The following is an 18,059-nucleotide window of genomic DNA, read 5'->3' on the forward strand; positions in this document are numbered from 1 at the left end:
ACAATTTGGTGAGGTAAATACTATCGATACTATCCACTCCCATTTTATAGATGAGAAAATGGGTGAAGTAACTGCCTAAAGTCACAAGGTTATTTTTAGTGCCCCCTAAGATCAATTGTAATGTAGCATTCTCTGCCTAAATTTTCCTTCTCTGCCTCTATATGACTAACTCCTATTTGTCCTTGAGTACTCCACTTAGGTAATGCCTCCTCCAGGAAGCCTTCCCTTCTCTCTAAGACTAGGTTAGATAACTCACCTCAGTACTTCCATAACAATTTTTGCCTACTCGCATCCCAATACTTCTGCCCTACCATTCATTCCCATGCCATTGGGGTTGCTTTTGCCAAGGTCATCCAGGACCTCCTCGATTATAAATCTGGTAAACATTTTCAGTCTTGATCTTTCTTGACCTGGAAGCAGTAGTTAACACTGTTAGCCACTCTTTTCTTGAAATACTCTTATTTTGGCTTCCATGATACCATGTTCGTGGTTTTTCTCCTATCTCTCTGGCCACATCTTCGTCTCCTTTGCCCACCCTTCAAATTATGGTATTCCACTTCAAATCCATCCACTTTTCTATCTCCTTTACTTTTTTTTTTTTTTTTTTTTAAGAGACAGGGTCGCACTCTGTTACCCAGGCTGGAGTACAGTGGTAGGATCATAGCTCACTGCAACCTTAAACTCCTGGGCTTAAAGCAATCCTCCTGCCTCAGCCTCCTGAGTAGCTGGGACTACAGGCACATGCCACAATGCCTGGCTAATCATTTTGCTTGCCTTTTTTGTTTTTTTCCTTCTTTTTTTCTTTTTTCTTTTTTTTTTTTTTTTTGTTTGACAAGGTCTCTTTCTCTGTTGCCCAGGCTGGAGTACAATGGCATGATCTCAGCTCACTGCAACCTCCGCCTCTTGGGCTCAAGCAATTATCCTGTCTCAGCCTCCCAAGTAGCTGGGGCTACAGGCGCATGCCATCCTGCCCAGCTAATAGATTACTTTAACTACTTATCTGTATGTCATACGTCTAGTCTTTTCATTTTCCAATCTAACCCACAACACTGCAGCCAAAGTGTCTTTCTAAAGTGCCATAGCTGTATCACCACCACTTATTTCCACTTTCCTGTTTAAAGCCCTTCAACTGCTTTGCTGGCACTAAAATTCAGTATTCTTGGATGTGCCCAAACTCTTTTAATATGGTTTATAAAGCCCTTCATGATTCAGCTTCTGCCCCATCTCCAGCCTCATCACTCACTGTTCTATATTCTAATCATACAGTTCTGGGCCTCCGTCTGGAACATTTCCTTCAGGAACATTTCCCTAAGGACCCTACACTGTATTAGGAGTCACCTCATGTGCTTCCATAGTACTCTGTGCTTCCTTTATTGGTAATCTTATCCTCACATTGTAATTGCTTGTATGCTCCTTAACTTCCTCCTCTGCAAGCTCTGTAAAGAACTGTCTTGCTCAACATTGTATCCTCTCTGCACATGACACTCAGTGGATGCTCAATAAATGATGCTGAATACAGGCACAGCAGACACACACAGACCATGCTCTTTCAGTTACACCACGTCTCATATCCAGAAACCTGGATTACTTTACAGCCTGACTGGAGTTGTGTGTCCTTTAAATTTCTCAACACTTCTGTTATTTGCCACATCTGAAGATCCCCAGATTCACTTATGATTTTTATAATTTTACTCCTGGAAAATAACCTTGTAGCAATTGCTTAATCCCTCTACACACTTAACTCTAATTACCACCTCAAAATTGTTGTGATGATTCGAAAAACAAGCACAGGTAATCCCATTCAGCGTAGGAGCTGACATTTATTAGGTGCTTGATACCTGGTGGTTCCCTTTTCTCTTTTTTTTTTTTTTTTTTTTTTTGAGATAGGGTCTTGCTTCGTCACCCAGGCTGGAGTGTAGTGGTGTGATCATGGTTCGCTGCAGCCTTAGCCTCCCAGGCTCAAATTATCCTCCTACCTCAACCTCCCAAGTAGTTGGGACTACAGGTGTGCACCACCACACCTACCTAATTTTTAAATTTTTTGTAGAGACAAAGTCTCCCTATCTTACCCAAGCTGGTCTCAAACTTCTGGGCTCAAGTGATCCTTCTGCCTCAGCCTCCCAAAGTGCTGGGATTACAGGTGTGAGCCACTGTGTCTAGCCCCCTTCTCTTTTATACAGTTCCCCTGTTACCACCAATATGCAGTGTTTTGTAATAAAAATGTCTTATGGTTTTATAGCAATTTACAGTTTCCGAGACATTGTTTCTTATAACAGTTCTGCTAGGTGTACATTTTTATGCTCATTTTAAAGAGAAGGAAACTCTGAAGTCTAAAAAGTTGAGTCAGTTCACCTTTGGTTACAATGAGTCATTGTTACACAAAAGATTATTTTAACCAGTGTCCAATGATTTTTTTCCCCCACCACACCTACTCTACACTCTGCTGCTAATGCTTTTTCAGGGAGAAAAGGACTCATTGTTAAGACTGGGGGCCATGCGCAGTGGCTCATGCCTGTAATCCCAGCACTTTGGAAGGCTGAGGCGGATGGATCACCTGAGGTCAGGAGTTTGAGACCAGCCTGGCCAACATGGTGAAACCCTGTCTCTACTAAAAATACAAAAATTAGCTGGATGTGGTGGCACGTGCCTGTAATCCCACCTACTTGGGAGGCTAAGGCAGGAGAATCACTTGAACCCAGGAGGTTGAGGTTGCAGTGAACTGAGAACCAGCCGTTGCACTCTAGCCTGGGCAACAAGAGCAAAACTCTGTCTCAAAAAAAAAAAAAAAAAGACTGGGGGTAGGAATCAGAGACTGCTGTCCCGACTTACAGAATCTTATACAGTTCTAGTTGCCAGGCCCCAAGAATGATGTCATCTCAGCACTGTCTCTAGAACCATTCATTCTCTCTAAGTCTGGAACTTAGACAAGTGAAAGCAGGCTCCTATTAAATAATTATGATCTTGATTGCTCTAGCCCTACTCAACTGTAAATTTTTTCCAGAGCCAGAATGGCTTCACAGAGGACAACTTTGCCCTGAAAAGAGTCTCTTTGGTCAGTGGTCCTCAACTCTGACTCAACTGAGAGCTTTACAAAGAGTACCAATGCCCAGTTCCAGCGCTGGAGATTTTAATTGGCTTGGGGTAGAGCCCTGGCATCAGTATTTTTAGAGGCTCCCCAGGTAATTCCAATGTGCAGCCAGGCTGAGAATCACTGCTCCGTAAGTGGGATGTCTGGGGAGTGGGAGATCAAATAACTTCTCACAGCACCTATTCTAGAGATCAGTGGGGCAGAAAGATAGAAATAAAAGGTGGAAAAGGACGAAATGGGTAAGTGTGGGTGAACTAGTTCCAGGGAAACGGCAATCTCCACTGTGGATTCAGGGAAGGCGTCACTGAGGAGGGCTTTCTTAACAGTTCATTCAGGTCAATGGAAGCCATCTTGAAGCACACACATCGTGCGCGGCATCCTCCGGGGAGGTCGGGTCATCTCACCCTATTTTACTGCCGAGATGACCTAGGTCCAGAGACGGTAAAGAGCGGTGTACCACTCACACAAGTCGGGGGGGGGGTCCTGTGAACTGAGGTTGAGCCTGGCGGGCGCAAGGCTCGGGGTGTTCGGCCCGAGATCTTTAAGCGAAGCCACTAGACCCCGCGTTCAAAGCCCAGAGGTAGGCAGGCGGCTGGCTCTCGGCCTCAGGCCTGGAGAGAACCCAGCGGGTACCAACCTCAACCTCGCTCCCGCGTCCAGGTGGAGAGGCGGAACTGGTCGGCCCCGCCTCCGGGTTAAACAAAGTTCGTTACCTCCTAGGCGTGAGGGGGTGTGGCAGTCTTATTGCCACTTCCGGGCGAATAGGTTAGCGAGAAGGAACCCCTCCATTACGCGACGGCGTGGTCTGACGTCACTTCCGCGCGCCGCCGCAAACGTCAGTGTCGGGCGCAGACCGCGGCAGTGCGGCTGGCTGTTGGAAGTTCAGGCTCGGTTGTCTTTTGGGAGCCATGGAGAGTGACTTTTATCTGCGTTACTACGTGGGGCACAAGGGCAAGTTCGGCCACGAGTTCCTGGAGTTTGAGTTCCGACCGGACGGTAAAAGCAGCCTGCCGCCCGCCGGGAGCGGGACCAGGCCTGGGGGCGGGCGAGTGGGGAGGCAGAGGGTCGGAAATCTGTGGGGAACTAGAGGAGGAAGGGGCTGAGACCTGTGCAGTGCGGATCTGAAAGGAGCGCCCCTGTGTCTGCTCCACGGCGTCTTTTTATCCATACAACAAACGTTGGCTGAACGCCCACTGTGTGCCAGGCTTTGTTCCACTCTGGGGATACGGCAGCGAAGATAGACAAACTTCCTCTCTCGTGGAACTTGTGTTTTATTGCTGGGAGAGAGATCATAAAAAGATGATTCCAGATAGCAGTGAGTGGTCAGAAAATATGGTAGAATAATCGCTGGATGGGCTGCTTTTAGATAGGTTGGCCATTAGAGAGCTCTAATGGTATATTGCAGCTGAGCCCTAATTAGCAAGAAGGACCCAGCCTTGTGAAGCTCACAAGGAAGACCATTCTACCCAAAGGGAATACCAGAAGTCAAGGCTGCAGGGCGGGAATGAGCTTAGGCATGTCTCAGGTGGTCAGTGTGATTGAAGAGTGGTGAGCTGGGAGATGGCAGGAGATGATGTCGGATAGGTAGTAGGAGCCGCACCTTGTAGATCTTTATAGACCATGGTAAAGAGTTTGGACTTGGAAGGCCTTTTTTTTTTTTTTTTTTTTTTTTGAGACGGGTTTCGCTCTTTTTGCCCAGGCTGTAATGCTATGGCGCGATCTCGGATCATTGCAACCTCCGCCTCCCGAGTTAAAGCGTTTCTCCTGCCTCAGCCTCCCGAGTAGCTGGTATTACAGGCACCCACCACCACGCCCGGCTAATTTTGTATTTTTAGTAGAGACAGGGTTTCACCAGGTTGGCCAGGCTGGTCTCGAACTTCTGACCTCGGGCGATCCGCTGGCCTCGGTGTCCCAAAGTGCTGCTATTACAGGCGTGAGCCACCGCGCCTGGCCGGGCTTGGAAGGTTTTAAGCAGAGAAGAAATGTGATCTGTTCTTGAAAAAGCATTCTGGTTATTGGGTGCGGAATGGGCAACAGTGAAAACAGGGCTATTGATTAGGAGACTGTTTTCAAGACAAGAAAGATGTTGGGGGCCAGGCGCAGTGGCTCACGCCTGTAATCCCAGGACTTTGGGAGGCCGAGGTGTGCGGATAACTTGAGGTCAGGAGTTCGAGACCAGCCTGGCCAACATGGTGAAACCCCGTCTCTACTAAAAATACAAAAATTAGCCGGACGTGGTGGCAGACGCCTGTAATCCCAGCTGTTCGGGAGGCTGAGACAGGATAATTGCTTGAACCTAGGACGGAGGTTGCAGTGAGCCGAGATAGTGCCAGTGTACTCCAGTCTGGGTGACAGAGCGAGACTGTGTCACAAAAAAAAAAAAAAAAAAAAAAAAGATGTCGGTTGGGACTACAGAGATAGTAGAAATGGAGAGAAAGATTTAGGAAACTGTTGGAGGCAGAATCAACTGGACTTTGATCGTTGATAGGATTTTTTTGGCGGAGGCACTGTGGTGAAGGAAGGAGGAATCAAAGATGACAGAAAACATCCATTAAGCGGGCCACAAGGATGTATCTGACAGGCCCGGACTGTGAGGGAGATGGATTTGTAAGCAGGGACCAAACAGCGTATTAGGTGTTGTGGTAAAAAGAAACAGAGGAGACTTGCAGCAGAGAAGGGGCACCTAGCCAAGCCTGAGGGTCAGAGGAGGCTTCCTACATAAAATGATGGGAGGAGGGGATGTGAGGTATTGGTTAGGAGACCAAGATGAGTCAAGAAGGCATTTTAGACAGCATGCAAAGAGGCTGAAAACCAAAAAGTGCTTGGGATGTTTCAGGCAGAAACCAAGTTGTTCGACTCCAGCTGTGTGAAAGAAGAATATTGCAGGAGTGAGGCTGGAAAACCAGGCAGGGACTTGGCTTAGCCATAAGCCATGTTGAGGAGTTTGGATTTTTTTTTTTTTTTTTTTTTTTTTGGGATGGAGTCTTGCTCAGTCGCCCAGGCTGGAGTGCAGTGGCGCGATCTGGGTTCACTGCAAGCTCCGCCTCCCGGGTTCACGCCATTCTTCTGCCTCAGCCTCCCAGGTAGCTGGGACTACAGGCGCCCGCCACCACGCCCGGCTAATTTTTTACATTTTTAGTAGAGACGGGGTTTCACCGTGTTAGCCAGGATGGTCTCGATCTCCTGACCTCGTGATCCGCCCGCCTCGGCCTCCCAAAGTGCTGGGATTACAGGCGTGAGCCACCGCGCCCGGCCGGATTTTAACCAGGAAGGCAGCGGAAAGCCATTGACTTTATCAAAGTATTAGAGTAACCTAATCTGATAGATCTGTTACCACATCACCTTGTCCACTGTATGGACAGTGAACTGAATGTGAAGAAACTTGAGGCAGAGAGACAGCACAGAGACTGTTGGAATAAATTCACTGGGCTCATCTCACACGTATGTCTTCTAGTCTACATGTCTTCTGTTTCCTTCTATTTTCTCCTCATCCCCACCATATATTCACATTAACCTGTTAGATGCACACATGGACAAAGGGTCTTGTGTACCAAATGTGCTCAGTGATAAAAGCAACAGCTTTTCCATCGCAGAAATAGAGTGTGGCACAGTCACATGATAATATATGTAAACAGCATCCTACAGTTTTCAAAATGTTTTCACAACTTATTTGAGCCTCAGGAGGTCCTATGTGCTGGTAAGTTATCATTTACTCTGCCTGTTTTCAGAACATTCACCTGCAAAAATGTGATTCAACAAAGTCAGAAAAGAGCCTGCCTGTGTTTTTACCTCACCTGAGCTGCTTTTTGCAGTAGTTGTGTCTCAGCTGTATATTTGGCTGTTTAAGCCTGAAGTGAAGAACTGAAAGACTAGTATTGTTGAACTGCCTTAAGAGTAAATAATAAATCTCTTAGACACTTTGAGCAAGTTGGATACATTTTAGGCAACTGCCGATAGTCTTGGTATGGCATTGATGCTTTATTCATGTTTTTATTATATGTTGAATTTGGCTTTTGTCCCCACAGGGAAGTTAAGATATGCCAACAACAGCAATTACAAGAATGATGTCATGATCAGAAAAGAGGTATGCCTTCTGAGAGGCCTTCATTTTCTACATTTCAACTTTTTGTCTTGCATTGTTTTTGTTGTATCTAGTAGTATTGAAAGGTAAAGAACAGGGAGAGAGACATGTCTGTAGACAGCTTCTGGATTATTTCCCAAATCATCTTTTAGTTGGGATTTTTTTATTTTACAATGTGGAATCAATTACTGGTAACCATTGACATACCTTGGTTTGAACCCTGAGTCTGCTGCTTACTACCTCATGTGACCGTGGGCAAGTTCCTGGCTGAACTTGATTAAGTCTCTGTTTCTTCACCTGCAAAAACAGGGAAAATAAAAGCTACCTCCCACTCCCAAGTGCTGTCATAAAATTAAATGTGTTGTACTTAAAGTGCTCTGTATATTCCCTGGCACATAGTACCCAATGGAGAGCTATTTAATTTGCATCTGAGTGGGAAAGGGAGCATGGGAAAGCAGTTGATATCATTGAATGCATGTTAGATGTCAGGCATGGCATCTTATTTAACCCTGATTATAAGCCCATGTGATGGGGGAGGGTATTATAGCCCCCTTACAAATAAGAAAATAAAGGCCCAGGTATTAATTATGAGACTTGTTCAGAGTTACCCCTGCTAGTAAGAGATACAGCAGGAATTCCCAATTAAAGGAATTCCCCAGTAAAGTTTGTATTCTCCTCTCTGTGATTTCTACTACATCATTAAGGCTTCATCAAAGCTACTCTTTTAACCACTCTGCCACCTTTGAAAATGTCTTAGCATATATTTTTCATACTGTTGTTTTAGCTATCAGTTTTATGCTTATTCACACATGTCAACATCCTCACTATTTTTTTACACAGGCATATCTTTTCAAATACATTTTGCTCCTCAGGAGCATATTACCTAGTTAAGAATAACTGGCCGGGCGCGGTGGCTTAGCCTGTAATCCCAGCACTTTGGGAGGCGAAGGCAGGCGGATCACGAGGTCAGGAGATCAAGACCATCCTGGCTAACATGGTGAAACCCCGTCTGTACTGAAAATGCAAAAAAATATAGCCGTGGTGGTGGGTGCCTGTAGTCCCAGCTACTCGGGAGGCAGAGCTTGCAGTGAGTCGAGATTGCGCCACTGCACCCCAGCCTGGGCCACAGAGTGAGACTTCATCTCAGAAAAAAAAAAAACCAGGGCATGTAGGTGTTGCTCTCTCTTTTGTTTTGCTATAACAAAATACCTGAGACTGGGTAATTTTTAAGCCGTAAAAATATATTTCTCACAGTTTTGGAGGCTGGGAAGTCCAAGATCAAGGCACTGGCAGGTTCAGTGTCTAGTGAGGGCCCAGTCTCTGCTTCCACAACTGTGCCTTGTTTTTGCATCCTCCAGAAGGGATGAATGCAGTGTTCTCATATGGTGAAAGAACAAGCAAGGGGCCAGCTAGTTCTCTTAAGCTGTCTCCTAAGGCACTAATCCTATCCATGGGGGCTCTGCCCTCAAGGCCCAATCAACTCTTAAAGGCCCTATCGATTAACACTGTTGCATTGGGGATTAATTTCAACATGAATTTTGGAGGAGACACAAAAATTCAAACCATAGCAGGGGGCATTCACAGATCTATTTTGGGTTTCTTTGTGAGTTGGCTGTGTGGACAGGCGGAAGGGCCATGTGAACAGGATGTACCAGGAGGTAGTAACAGCTAGATGGGGGACTGAGGTGCAGTTTATTAGATACTTCTGACCCTGTCCCTCATCTGCATCATGCCGAGGTTGAGCATGAATGCCTTCCCACTTAAGGAGATGCCAGAAATAAGTCTGCAGGAACAGTTATTTTTATCTTCCATCACTATCTGAGTCAAAGCATTGCTTAAGGATACAATATACATTTTGTCTTTTAACTTGCTTTCAGGCTTATGTACATAAAAGCGTGATGGAGGAACTGAAGAGAATAATTGATGACAGTGAAATTACCAAAGAGGATGATGCATTGTGGCCTCCTCCTGACCGAGTGGGCCGGCAGGTATGTTTTATTGATTATCCTGTAGTGCAGAAATCTTACAAATAAGATGAGGTTTAGTGCTCTGCATATGATAGTGAAACTGTGTGCATGTGTGTGTGGTGGTGGTGGTGGTGGTGGTCAGTCCTGCAGAAAGCAGATTGCCAGCACCTTGGTCTAAGGAAGCATTAATCCCACAGGAAGGAACAGAGAGAACAAGTGCTGCTGGCCACCAAGAACCCAGCCTTGAATTTCTTCTTAGGACCCCCCACACTCCCTCCTCCACTTAAAGCTTTTGCTGCTTATCTCATTTACTAACTACTATGGACAAAGCATTGTGGAGATACAAAGAGAAGTAGAACATGATTATTTCACCAATCTAATGAAAGGAAAATCATACAAATAATTCAGTATATGTATTTAAATTCATGTGTATTTATATACATTATATATTCATTCCGAGCACCGTTTTGGTAACTAAAAAATAAAAGCCACTGTCATATTGAACTCAATTAACAGAAAAGGTATTTTCACTCTGACTGCTACCATCCTAATCCAGACTTCTGGACTTCTAATAGGTTCCCTTGTTTTTCCTCTTGTTCCATACCATCCATTTTTCCATCCTGAAAGCCAGTGTAATTTTTTTTTTTTTCCCGAGACGGAGTCTCGCTCTGTCGCCCAGACTGGAGTGCAGTGGCGTGATCTCAGCTCACTGCAACCTCCACCTCCTGGGTTCAAGTGATTCTCCTGCCTCAGCCTCCCGAGTAGCTGGGATTACAGGCACACACCACCATGCCCAGCTAATTTTTGTATTTTTAGTAGAGATAGGGTTTCACCATGTTGGCCAGGCTGGTCTTGAACTCCTAACCTCAGGTGATCCGCCCACCTTGCCCTCCCAAAGTGCTGTGATTACAGGCGTGAGCCGCCGCGCCTGACCAGTGTGATCTTTAAAAATGTAAATTTGCTTATGTATTCCACTGATTTAAACTCCAATGGCTTCCCACTGTACTTAAAATTTAAACTCCCACCTTATCTTTTACCATGCTTCCAGTCTGTCATGGTGTTCAAACCTTACTAGCTTCATTTCTGTTCCTCAGAAATACCTAGGTGGTTCTTACTTCAGGGCCTTGGCACTTGCCACATTCTGCCTAAAATATTCTTCCTTTAACTCTGTACAAGACTCTCTCTATTATTGAGGTCTTCAAAAGTCGGTTCCTCAGTGATATCTTGCCTGTCCATTCAATCTAAGAAGTCTCTTCCCATCATTAAGAAAAAGATCTGTTGTGCTGTCTTTGTGTGTGTGTGTGTGTGTGTGTGTGTTTTCTTTTTGCTTTCAGTTTCATCACGATATGTGTTGTCTTTGTAGCACTTATTGTCTAAAATTGTCTTACTTGCTTTTCAATTTTTTCACTGCTATATCTCCAGTGACTAAAATAGTGCCCATGTATAGTAAAAGCCCAATAATAATTTGTTAAATTAATATGAAAACCCATATAAACTCATGCCTAATAAACTCAAAATGATGGACCAACCCTTCAAGAAGAGTTTTTTTTAAAAATCCTACCCTCAGTACTTACTAAAGTTAACTTTAATTTATGTTCAAGGAATCTCAGTAATATCATATATATGTATTTTGCTTTACCATTTATAAAATTTTTATTTCTGTTAGCTTGTTCAACCATCACAACAATTCTGTGAAGAGGGAAGGGCATATTCCTTTATACCAGCAATAAGCCATTGGTACTGTAATTAAAATCAGTCCCATTAATAATTACAAGAAAAGTTAATAAAGAACTTGGGAATGCATTTAACAAGTTGTACAAAACCTGAAAGGGCTTTATAGAAGGACAAAAGTATGTATCGTTTTTGTGGATGGGAAGATTCAGTATCACATAGATGTCAGTTTTCAACAAAGTAATTTATAAATTCACTCTTCATTCAAATAAAAATCACAGTAGGGTTTTTTCCCGTTAAAATCAAATAGAATAAGCATTAAATTCATGGAAAATCAGAGGCAAGAGTAGCCAAAATAATACTGGAGATTTCTTATAAAACTGTGGTCATTTATAGTATGATATTGCCTCGGGAATTGACAGCTAAACCAATGGAACAGCATAGACAGCCCAGAAACCAACTTATGAATATATGGAAACTTGGAACAGCATACTACAGAGGTGGACTTTCACATTAATGGGAAAAGAATGAGTTATTTAACAAATTGTACCAGGACAGCTGACGACATATTTATGGAATGTTTTTAAATTAGGCTATAGAAATCAAAAATTTTAAACAGAATATAGGCTATCTTTTATTATTTATGGATAGAGAAGGAGTTTTAAAAACTCCTTAAGGGGTAAGATTGGTAAATTTGACTTCTTTACAACTTAGGTTTGACAAAAGATGGCAAGATAAAGTTGAAAGATAAGCCATAGACTGGAAGAAGGTATCTGCAAAACATAAAACTGGCAAGAGTTTTCTATCCAGAATATATAAAGAATTAGAAAGTAATAAAAAGACAGTCCCGTGGCAGAATGTGCAAAGGTTATGAATAACTTACAAGATCAAACAAGTGGCTAATAAATGTGAAAAGATTTACACCTTCATTTGTAAAATGAAAGAACAACAGTGAGATACCATTTCAGACCCATTAGAATAACAACAGAAAAAATCTGCCGAGTTTAAAAAATGATACGAGAAAAGAGTGAGAGTAAAATTAGTATAACTGTGTTAGGGAGTAATTTTGTGGTATCTGGGAACATTTAAAATACTAGGAATTATATGGAGACATTTTCACATATGTATAAGATGTATAGAAGAATATTCTTGCTACATTGTTTATAGGAACAAAAATTCAGAACTTAAGTTTATTTCAGTAGGGAAATGGAATACTATAGCATTTAAAACTAATGAGCTAGATCTGTGTAACTCAACATTGATAAATCTCAAAAACAATGTGGAATGAAAAATGCAAAAAGTATGTATAATATGACTATTTTTGTAAAAATTTTACAACACGCTACCACGTCTAGGCCAGGCGCAGTGACGCATGCCTACATTCCCAGCACTTTTTTTCTAAATTGGGAGGCCAAGGTGGGAGGATGGCTTGAGGCCAGGAGCTCAAGACCAGCCTGAGCAGCACAGTGAGACCTTTTTTCTACACACAAAAAAAAAAAAACCCTAAAAATTAACTGGGCATGGTGGCGCATACCTGTAGTCTTAGCTATTCGAGAGGCTAAAGGTGCAGGATGGCATGAGCCCAGGAGCTCAGGGTTACAGTGAGCTATGATCCTACCACTGCACTTCAGCTTCAGTGACAGAGTGAGACCCTGTATCTAAAAAGAAGTAAGTGAAAACATACTACCAAATCTGAAACAAGAATGGAACAAATCAGGGGATACAGGAGGGAGAACAGAATGGGAGACATAAATTTTGTAATATTTTATTTCTTTTAAAAAAAATCTGACACAAGTATGGCAATAATTTATAAATCTGAGTATTGGAAACATCTCAGTTTTTTCTATTTTCTGATTGAATTATAACAAAAAGTATACATGAATCAAAAAGAAGAAAAAGTAAGTAGGGCTCACAAGAATATAAATTCCACAGGGCAGAGCTCTTTGGTTTGCTTGGTTTTACTTATCTGTCCTGAGCACTGAGAACAATACTGAGCACCCAGCAGGCTACACATAGATCCTTTTTGAAGGTTTGTGATACTCATGTCACTGTTTGGAAATTGAGACCCACCATCATACAGGTAGGGAGTGACAAAGTGGGGATCAAACCTAAGGTCTGGAAGTTGCCTAGATAGGTTAGATCTTTTAGTTTTTGTTTTTGTTTGTTGTTGTTGGAGACAGGGTCTCATTCTGTTTCCTAGGCTGGAGTACAGTGATGAGATCATGGCTCACTGCAGCCTTGACCTCCTGGGGTAAAGGGATCCTCCCACCTCAGCCTCTCTAGTAGCTGGGACCACGGATGCACGCCACCACATCCAGCTAGTTTTTGTATTTTTTGTAGAGATGAGGTTTTGCCAAGTTGCCCAGACTGGTCTTAAACTCCTGGGCTCAAGTGATTCTCCTGCATTGGCTTCCCAAAGTGTTGGGATTACAGGTGTGAGTCACCATACCCAGTCCAATCGTTCGGCATTTTTAAAACATAGATATATTCATGTTACTCCACATTGTTGATGATGAAAACTCATACAAAATAGTACATAGGCTGGGTGCAGTGAGTCATGCCTGTAATCCCAGCACTTGGGAGGCCGAGGCAGGCGGATCATCTGAGGTCAGGAGTTTGAGATCAGCCTGGCCAACATGGTGAAACCCTGTCTCTATTAAAAATATAAAAAAATCCATCCTGGCTAACATGGTGAAACCCTGTCTGTACTAAAAATACAAAAAAAATTAGCAGGGCATGGTGGCAGGCGCCTGTAGTCCCAGCCACTCAGGAGGTTGAGGCGGGAGAATCACTTGAACCTGGGAGGCAGAGGTTGCAGTGACCCGAGATCATGCCAGTGCACTCCAGCCTGGGCAACAGAACAAGACTGTCTCAGGAAAAGAAAAAAAAAAAAAAAGACCTACGTAGATTTTTCCAAATCTGAGAAATGGTAGAGCCTTGAGGGTACAACTTCTTTTAAATATGAGCTGTATTTATCTCTTGTTTCTAGTGTCCAGCACAGTTCAGTGCTCAGAGTGAAGTGCCCTTGTTTTTGTGACCGTCTGTAGTCAAGTTTGTGTGATTTGGCAAATGATTAATCCTGTGTGTTTGATGAATAAGCCAATTCTACTTAGATTTTCTAAAATGTTTCTAGGAGCTTGAAATCGTCATTGGAGATGAACACATTTCTTTTACAACATCAAAAATTGGTTCCCTTATTGATGTCAATCAATCCAAGTAAGTGTGCATGATCTTTACATCCAGTTGTGTCTGTTTTGGAGCAGTTTGGTAAGAAACCTTAACCAAATTGGGACCATTATGGGAAGATCTGGGGCAAATGCAAAATGCAGGTGGGCAGCTTTGTCCTCCTTGTTAGGGAGGGACCCCAAATTATTTTTGAAAACTTGCTCCTATTACTTTTAGTGTTTCATTCAGCCATTGCTACTGCATTCTTCTTGTTGACACACACATACAGATTAATGCATAGGAGCAGCCAGAAAAAAAAATGGAATATGCCTAAAGAGTGCTCATGATAGGCCGGGCGCGGTGGCTCAAGCCTGTAATCCCAGCACTTTGGGAGGCCGAGACAGGTGGATCACGAGGTCGGGAGATCAAGACCATCCTAGCTAACACGGTGAAACCCTGTCTCTACTAAAATATACATAAAAAAACTAGCCGGGCGAGGTGGCGGGCGCCTGTAGTCCCAGCTACTCGGGAGGCTGAGGCAGAAGAATGGCGTGAACCCGGGAGGCGGAGCTTGCAGTGAGCCGAGATCCGGCCACTGCCCTCCAGCCTGGGCGACAGAGCAAGACTCCGTCTCAAAAAAAAAAAAAAAAAAAAAAAGAGTGCTCATGATAAACCGTAGAGTTACCGAGTCTGAATAGCTTTCTTAGTGTGACTGTTCAGACTGGCACATCTTAAAATCTGACTTCAGTGAAACTTGACATTTTTTAGGATCTAAATTTTATTTGATTTTAAATTTATTATTATTATTTTGAGATGGAGTTTCGCACTGTCGCCTGGGCTGGAGTGCAGTGGCGCAATCTCAGCTCACTGCAACCTCCGCCTCCTGGGTTCAAGTGATTCTCCTGCCTCAGCCTCCCAAGTAGCTTGGGCTACAGGCACCTGGCACCACACCTGGCTAACTTTTTTGTATTTTTAGTAGAGATGGGGTTTCACCATTTTGGCCAGGCTGGTCTCGAACTCCCAACCTCAGGTGATCTGCCTGCCTCGGCCTCCCAAAGTGCTGGAATTACAGACGTGAGCCACCATGCCTGGCCTTAAATTTATTATTTTTTACAAAAGCATTGGTTTGTTGAAAAGGGATAAAAATTTTAAAATTCATGTTGTCAGTGGGGTAGATTATCAAGTTGAGGCATGAACCTATGTACTACAAAGAATCCTTAGAATTTGGCAACTTCTTTGGCTCTTAAGTTTTGAGGATTCAGGATTAGATACGGCTCACTTTTAGCAAATGTTGGGCATGATTGTCTTCCTTTGGGCACTCTTCCTCCTTCTTAGCCAGTAATGCCACAGTAATCTTCAACCTCTTGGTCCTGGTTAGTACTACTACTTTTTAAAAAAGTGTTCCTAACTCTGAAAGTAATACATGCTCATTGTAGAAAATACAGGAAAGGTAGAAAAGTAGAAAGGGGAAAGTCATCCACAATCTTATCAATCAGACAACCCTTATTAATATCTTGCAGTGTTTCTTTTTAGTCTTTTTTTCTGTGCATTAATAGAATATATACTTTTTAAAAAGCATAAAAAATACAGTTGATTATTTTAATTATATTTTTTCACTTAATGTAAGCATTTCCCTATATTAAAAACTCAGCATATTTAAATTACCTCATAATATACCATTTTAATATATAGTCTTTTCCTTTTTTAGGGACACTTGATTGGTCAAAGTTTTAATACCGTAATGCAAAGTTTTAATGTTCCTTTGCAAGGAACATCTTGATAGAGAAATAATTGGGATTATTAAATGGTATCTTTCGCCAGTTTTCTCTCAATGTTTTAAACTTTTTTTTTTTCCTTTTGCATTTTAGGGATCCAGAAGGCTTACGAGTATTTTATTATCTTGTCCAGGACCTGAAGTGTTTGGTCTTCAGTCTTATTGGATTACACTTCAAGATTAAACCAATCTAGATTGAATATTGGTGTGGACATGGGGGAGTGGGTGGGAGTAGAAAATTTTGTGTATATCAGGGCAGTATTTTTTTATAAACTATAAATGATTGTCTTTAATAAATAAGTGATAAAATCCAATTTTTATTATTTTATAAAGATCTGAACATGTGAACTGTTCTCAATTACTTTGTAAAACACTAACATTCTATGTGAAGTATTGCCCCAAAATCAAGTCTAATCAACTCTCTAAACTACCATTTTATAGGAAATAAGAGAATACAGGAACATGTTTTAAAAATACAGTGGGACTTCAATCAGCCATATTGAGAAGAAATGGCAAATGATCTGGTTTCTTCAATAAATTACAAGGGAAACGGAATGGGAGCTTATAAAGGAGACTTAAGAGACACGTAATACAATGTTTGGACCCTATTTGGATAATGATTCAAAAAAATGTAAAATTAGACCAGATGTGGTGGCTTACACCTGTAATCCCAACACTTTGGGAGGCCGAAGCCGGCAGATCGCCTGAGGTCAGGAGTTCAAGACCTGCCTGGCTAACATGGTGAAACCCTGTCTCTACTAAAAATACAAACATTAGCTGGGCGTGGTGGCGGGAGCCTGTAATCCCAGCTACTTAGGAAGCTGAGTCAGGAAAGTTGCTTGGACCCAGGAGGCAGAGGCTTCAGTGAGCCAAGATCGTACCACTGCACTCCAGCCTGGGTGACAGAGCGAGACTCCATGTCAAAAAAAAAAAAAAAAAAAGGTAGGATTAATACCATTAAAGAAATTTAACACTGGTTTGATGATTTAGGTATGAAATAGTATGGTGGTTGGAGTTTTTAAAATCAACTTTTATAGATACAAATATTTTAGGTTTTCATAGGTATTTCAGTGTGGGGGAAAATGCTTTGGTTTCTTACATGATACAGGATAAAATGTCTGGTCTCAGAAAAGTTTCCCATTAATCCATTTTAAAATCAGAATACCAACAGCCATTCAGGACCAAGGCCAAGTTGTATAGATAGTGTGGGAATTTGTTCAGCAGGTAGACCTGTAGACAACTTTTTCTTTCTGCTAAATTGTGTGGGTTAAGCACAGTACTGGTTTAACAGATTGCACCTGCTGAAAGGAACTAGGTCTTACTAAGCCTCATTTGAAGGGAAGTGATTAGCCTAAACTTACCCCACTAAAAACAGGCCAGCCTGGGACAAGGTCCCAAGTGTCCTGACTCCTAGACCCATTCTTTTTCCACCACACTCTACTCCTTCAAAGACTATGGGGCAAGTTAAGAACAGCACTGAGATGTCAGGGTTCCTGACTCCAGTGCACCTCCTCCTATAAGGGTACTTGGGGCAATGAAGCAAGTTGGTAGTAAAGTAGACATCAAAAAATGACACTCTAAAGAACTGACGGGACCTCAGGTGATAAGTCTTTTTTTGTTTTCTGAGGCAAAAAAGAACTTTAGTGTAGAAAAATATTCTTGGCTAGGTGCGGTGGCTCACCCTGTAATCCCAGCACTTTGGGAGTCTGAGGCGGATGGATCACCTGAGGTCAGGAGTTTGAGACCATCTTGGCCAACATGGTGAAACCCCATCTCTACTAAAAATAAAACATTAGCTGGGTATGGTGGCACACGCCTGTAATCCCAGCTACTCAGGAGGCTGAGGCAGGAGAATCACTTGAATCCGGGAGGCGGAGGTTGCTGTGAGACGAGATTTTGCCACTGCACTCCAGCCTGGGTGACAAGAGTGAAATTCTGTCTCAAAAAAAAAAAAAAAAACAGGCATGGTGGCTCATGCCTGTAATCCCAGCACTTTGGGAGGCCGAGGCAGGCGGATCACCTGATGTCAGGAGTTTGAGACCAGCCTGACCAACATGGAGAAACCCCATCTCTCCTAAAAATACAAAATTAGCCTGGCATGGTGGTGCATGCCTGTAATCTCAGCTACTCAGGAGGCTAAGACAGGAGAATTGCTTGAATCTGGGAGGCAGAGGTTGCGGTGAGCCGAGATCATGCCATTGCAATCCAGCCTGGGCAACAAGAGCAATATTAGGTATTTATTGTCTCAAAAACAAACAACAGCAGCAGCAGCAAAAGAAATAAAAACAGGGTCTGACTGGTCTCAAACTCCTG

The 18,059-nt window shown here is 42.8% G+C and overlaps 1 protein-coding gene across 1 annotated transcript; it reads left to right on the forward strand.

The window, feature by feature from the left end:
- The first annotated feature begins 3,908 nt into the window (after positions 1 to 3,908).
- On the forward strand, positions 3,909 to 16,060 carry MAGOH (mago homolog, exon junction complex subunit). The gene is made up of 5 exons (XM_007978697.3): positions 3,909 to 4,084; positions 7,114 to 7,172; positions 9,047 to 9,157; positions 13,941 to 14,023; positions 15,841 to 16,060. Exons 1-5 carry the CDS (start codon positions 3,997 to 3,999, stop codon positions 15,938 to 15,940), a joined length of 441 nt encoding a protein of 146 aa, XP_007976888.1. The 5' UTR covers positions 3,909 to 3,996; the 3' UTR covers positions 15,941 to 16,060.
- The last annotated feature ends 1,999 nt before the right edge of the window (positions 16,061 to 18,059 follow it).

This window comes from Chlorocebus sabaeus, chromosome 20 (assembly GCF_047675955.1).
Source record: "Chlorocebus sabaeus isolate Y175 chromosome 20, mChlSab1.0.hap1, whole genome shotgun sequence".
NCBI classification, from domain to species: domain Eukaryota; kingdom Metazoa; phylum Chordata; class Mammalia; order Primates; family Cercopithecidae; genus Chlorocebus; species Chlorocebus sabaeus.

Coding starts and splice junctions, on each gene's coding strand:
- MAGOH (XM_007978697.3), top strand. CDS start 3,997: ATGGAGAGTGACTTTTATCTGCGTTACTACGTGGGGCACAAGGGCAAG. Junction 4,085..7,113: donor GTTTGAGTTCCGACCGGACG/GTAAAAGCAGCC, acceptor TTGTCCCCACAG/GGAAGTTAAGATATGCCAAC. Junction 9,158..13,940: donor CTGACCGAGTGGGCCGGCAG/GTATGTTTTATT, acceptor AAATGTTTCTAG/GAGCTTGAAATCGTCATTGG.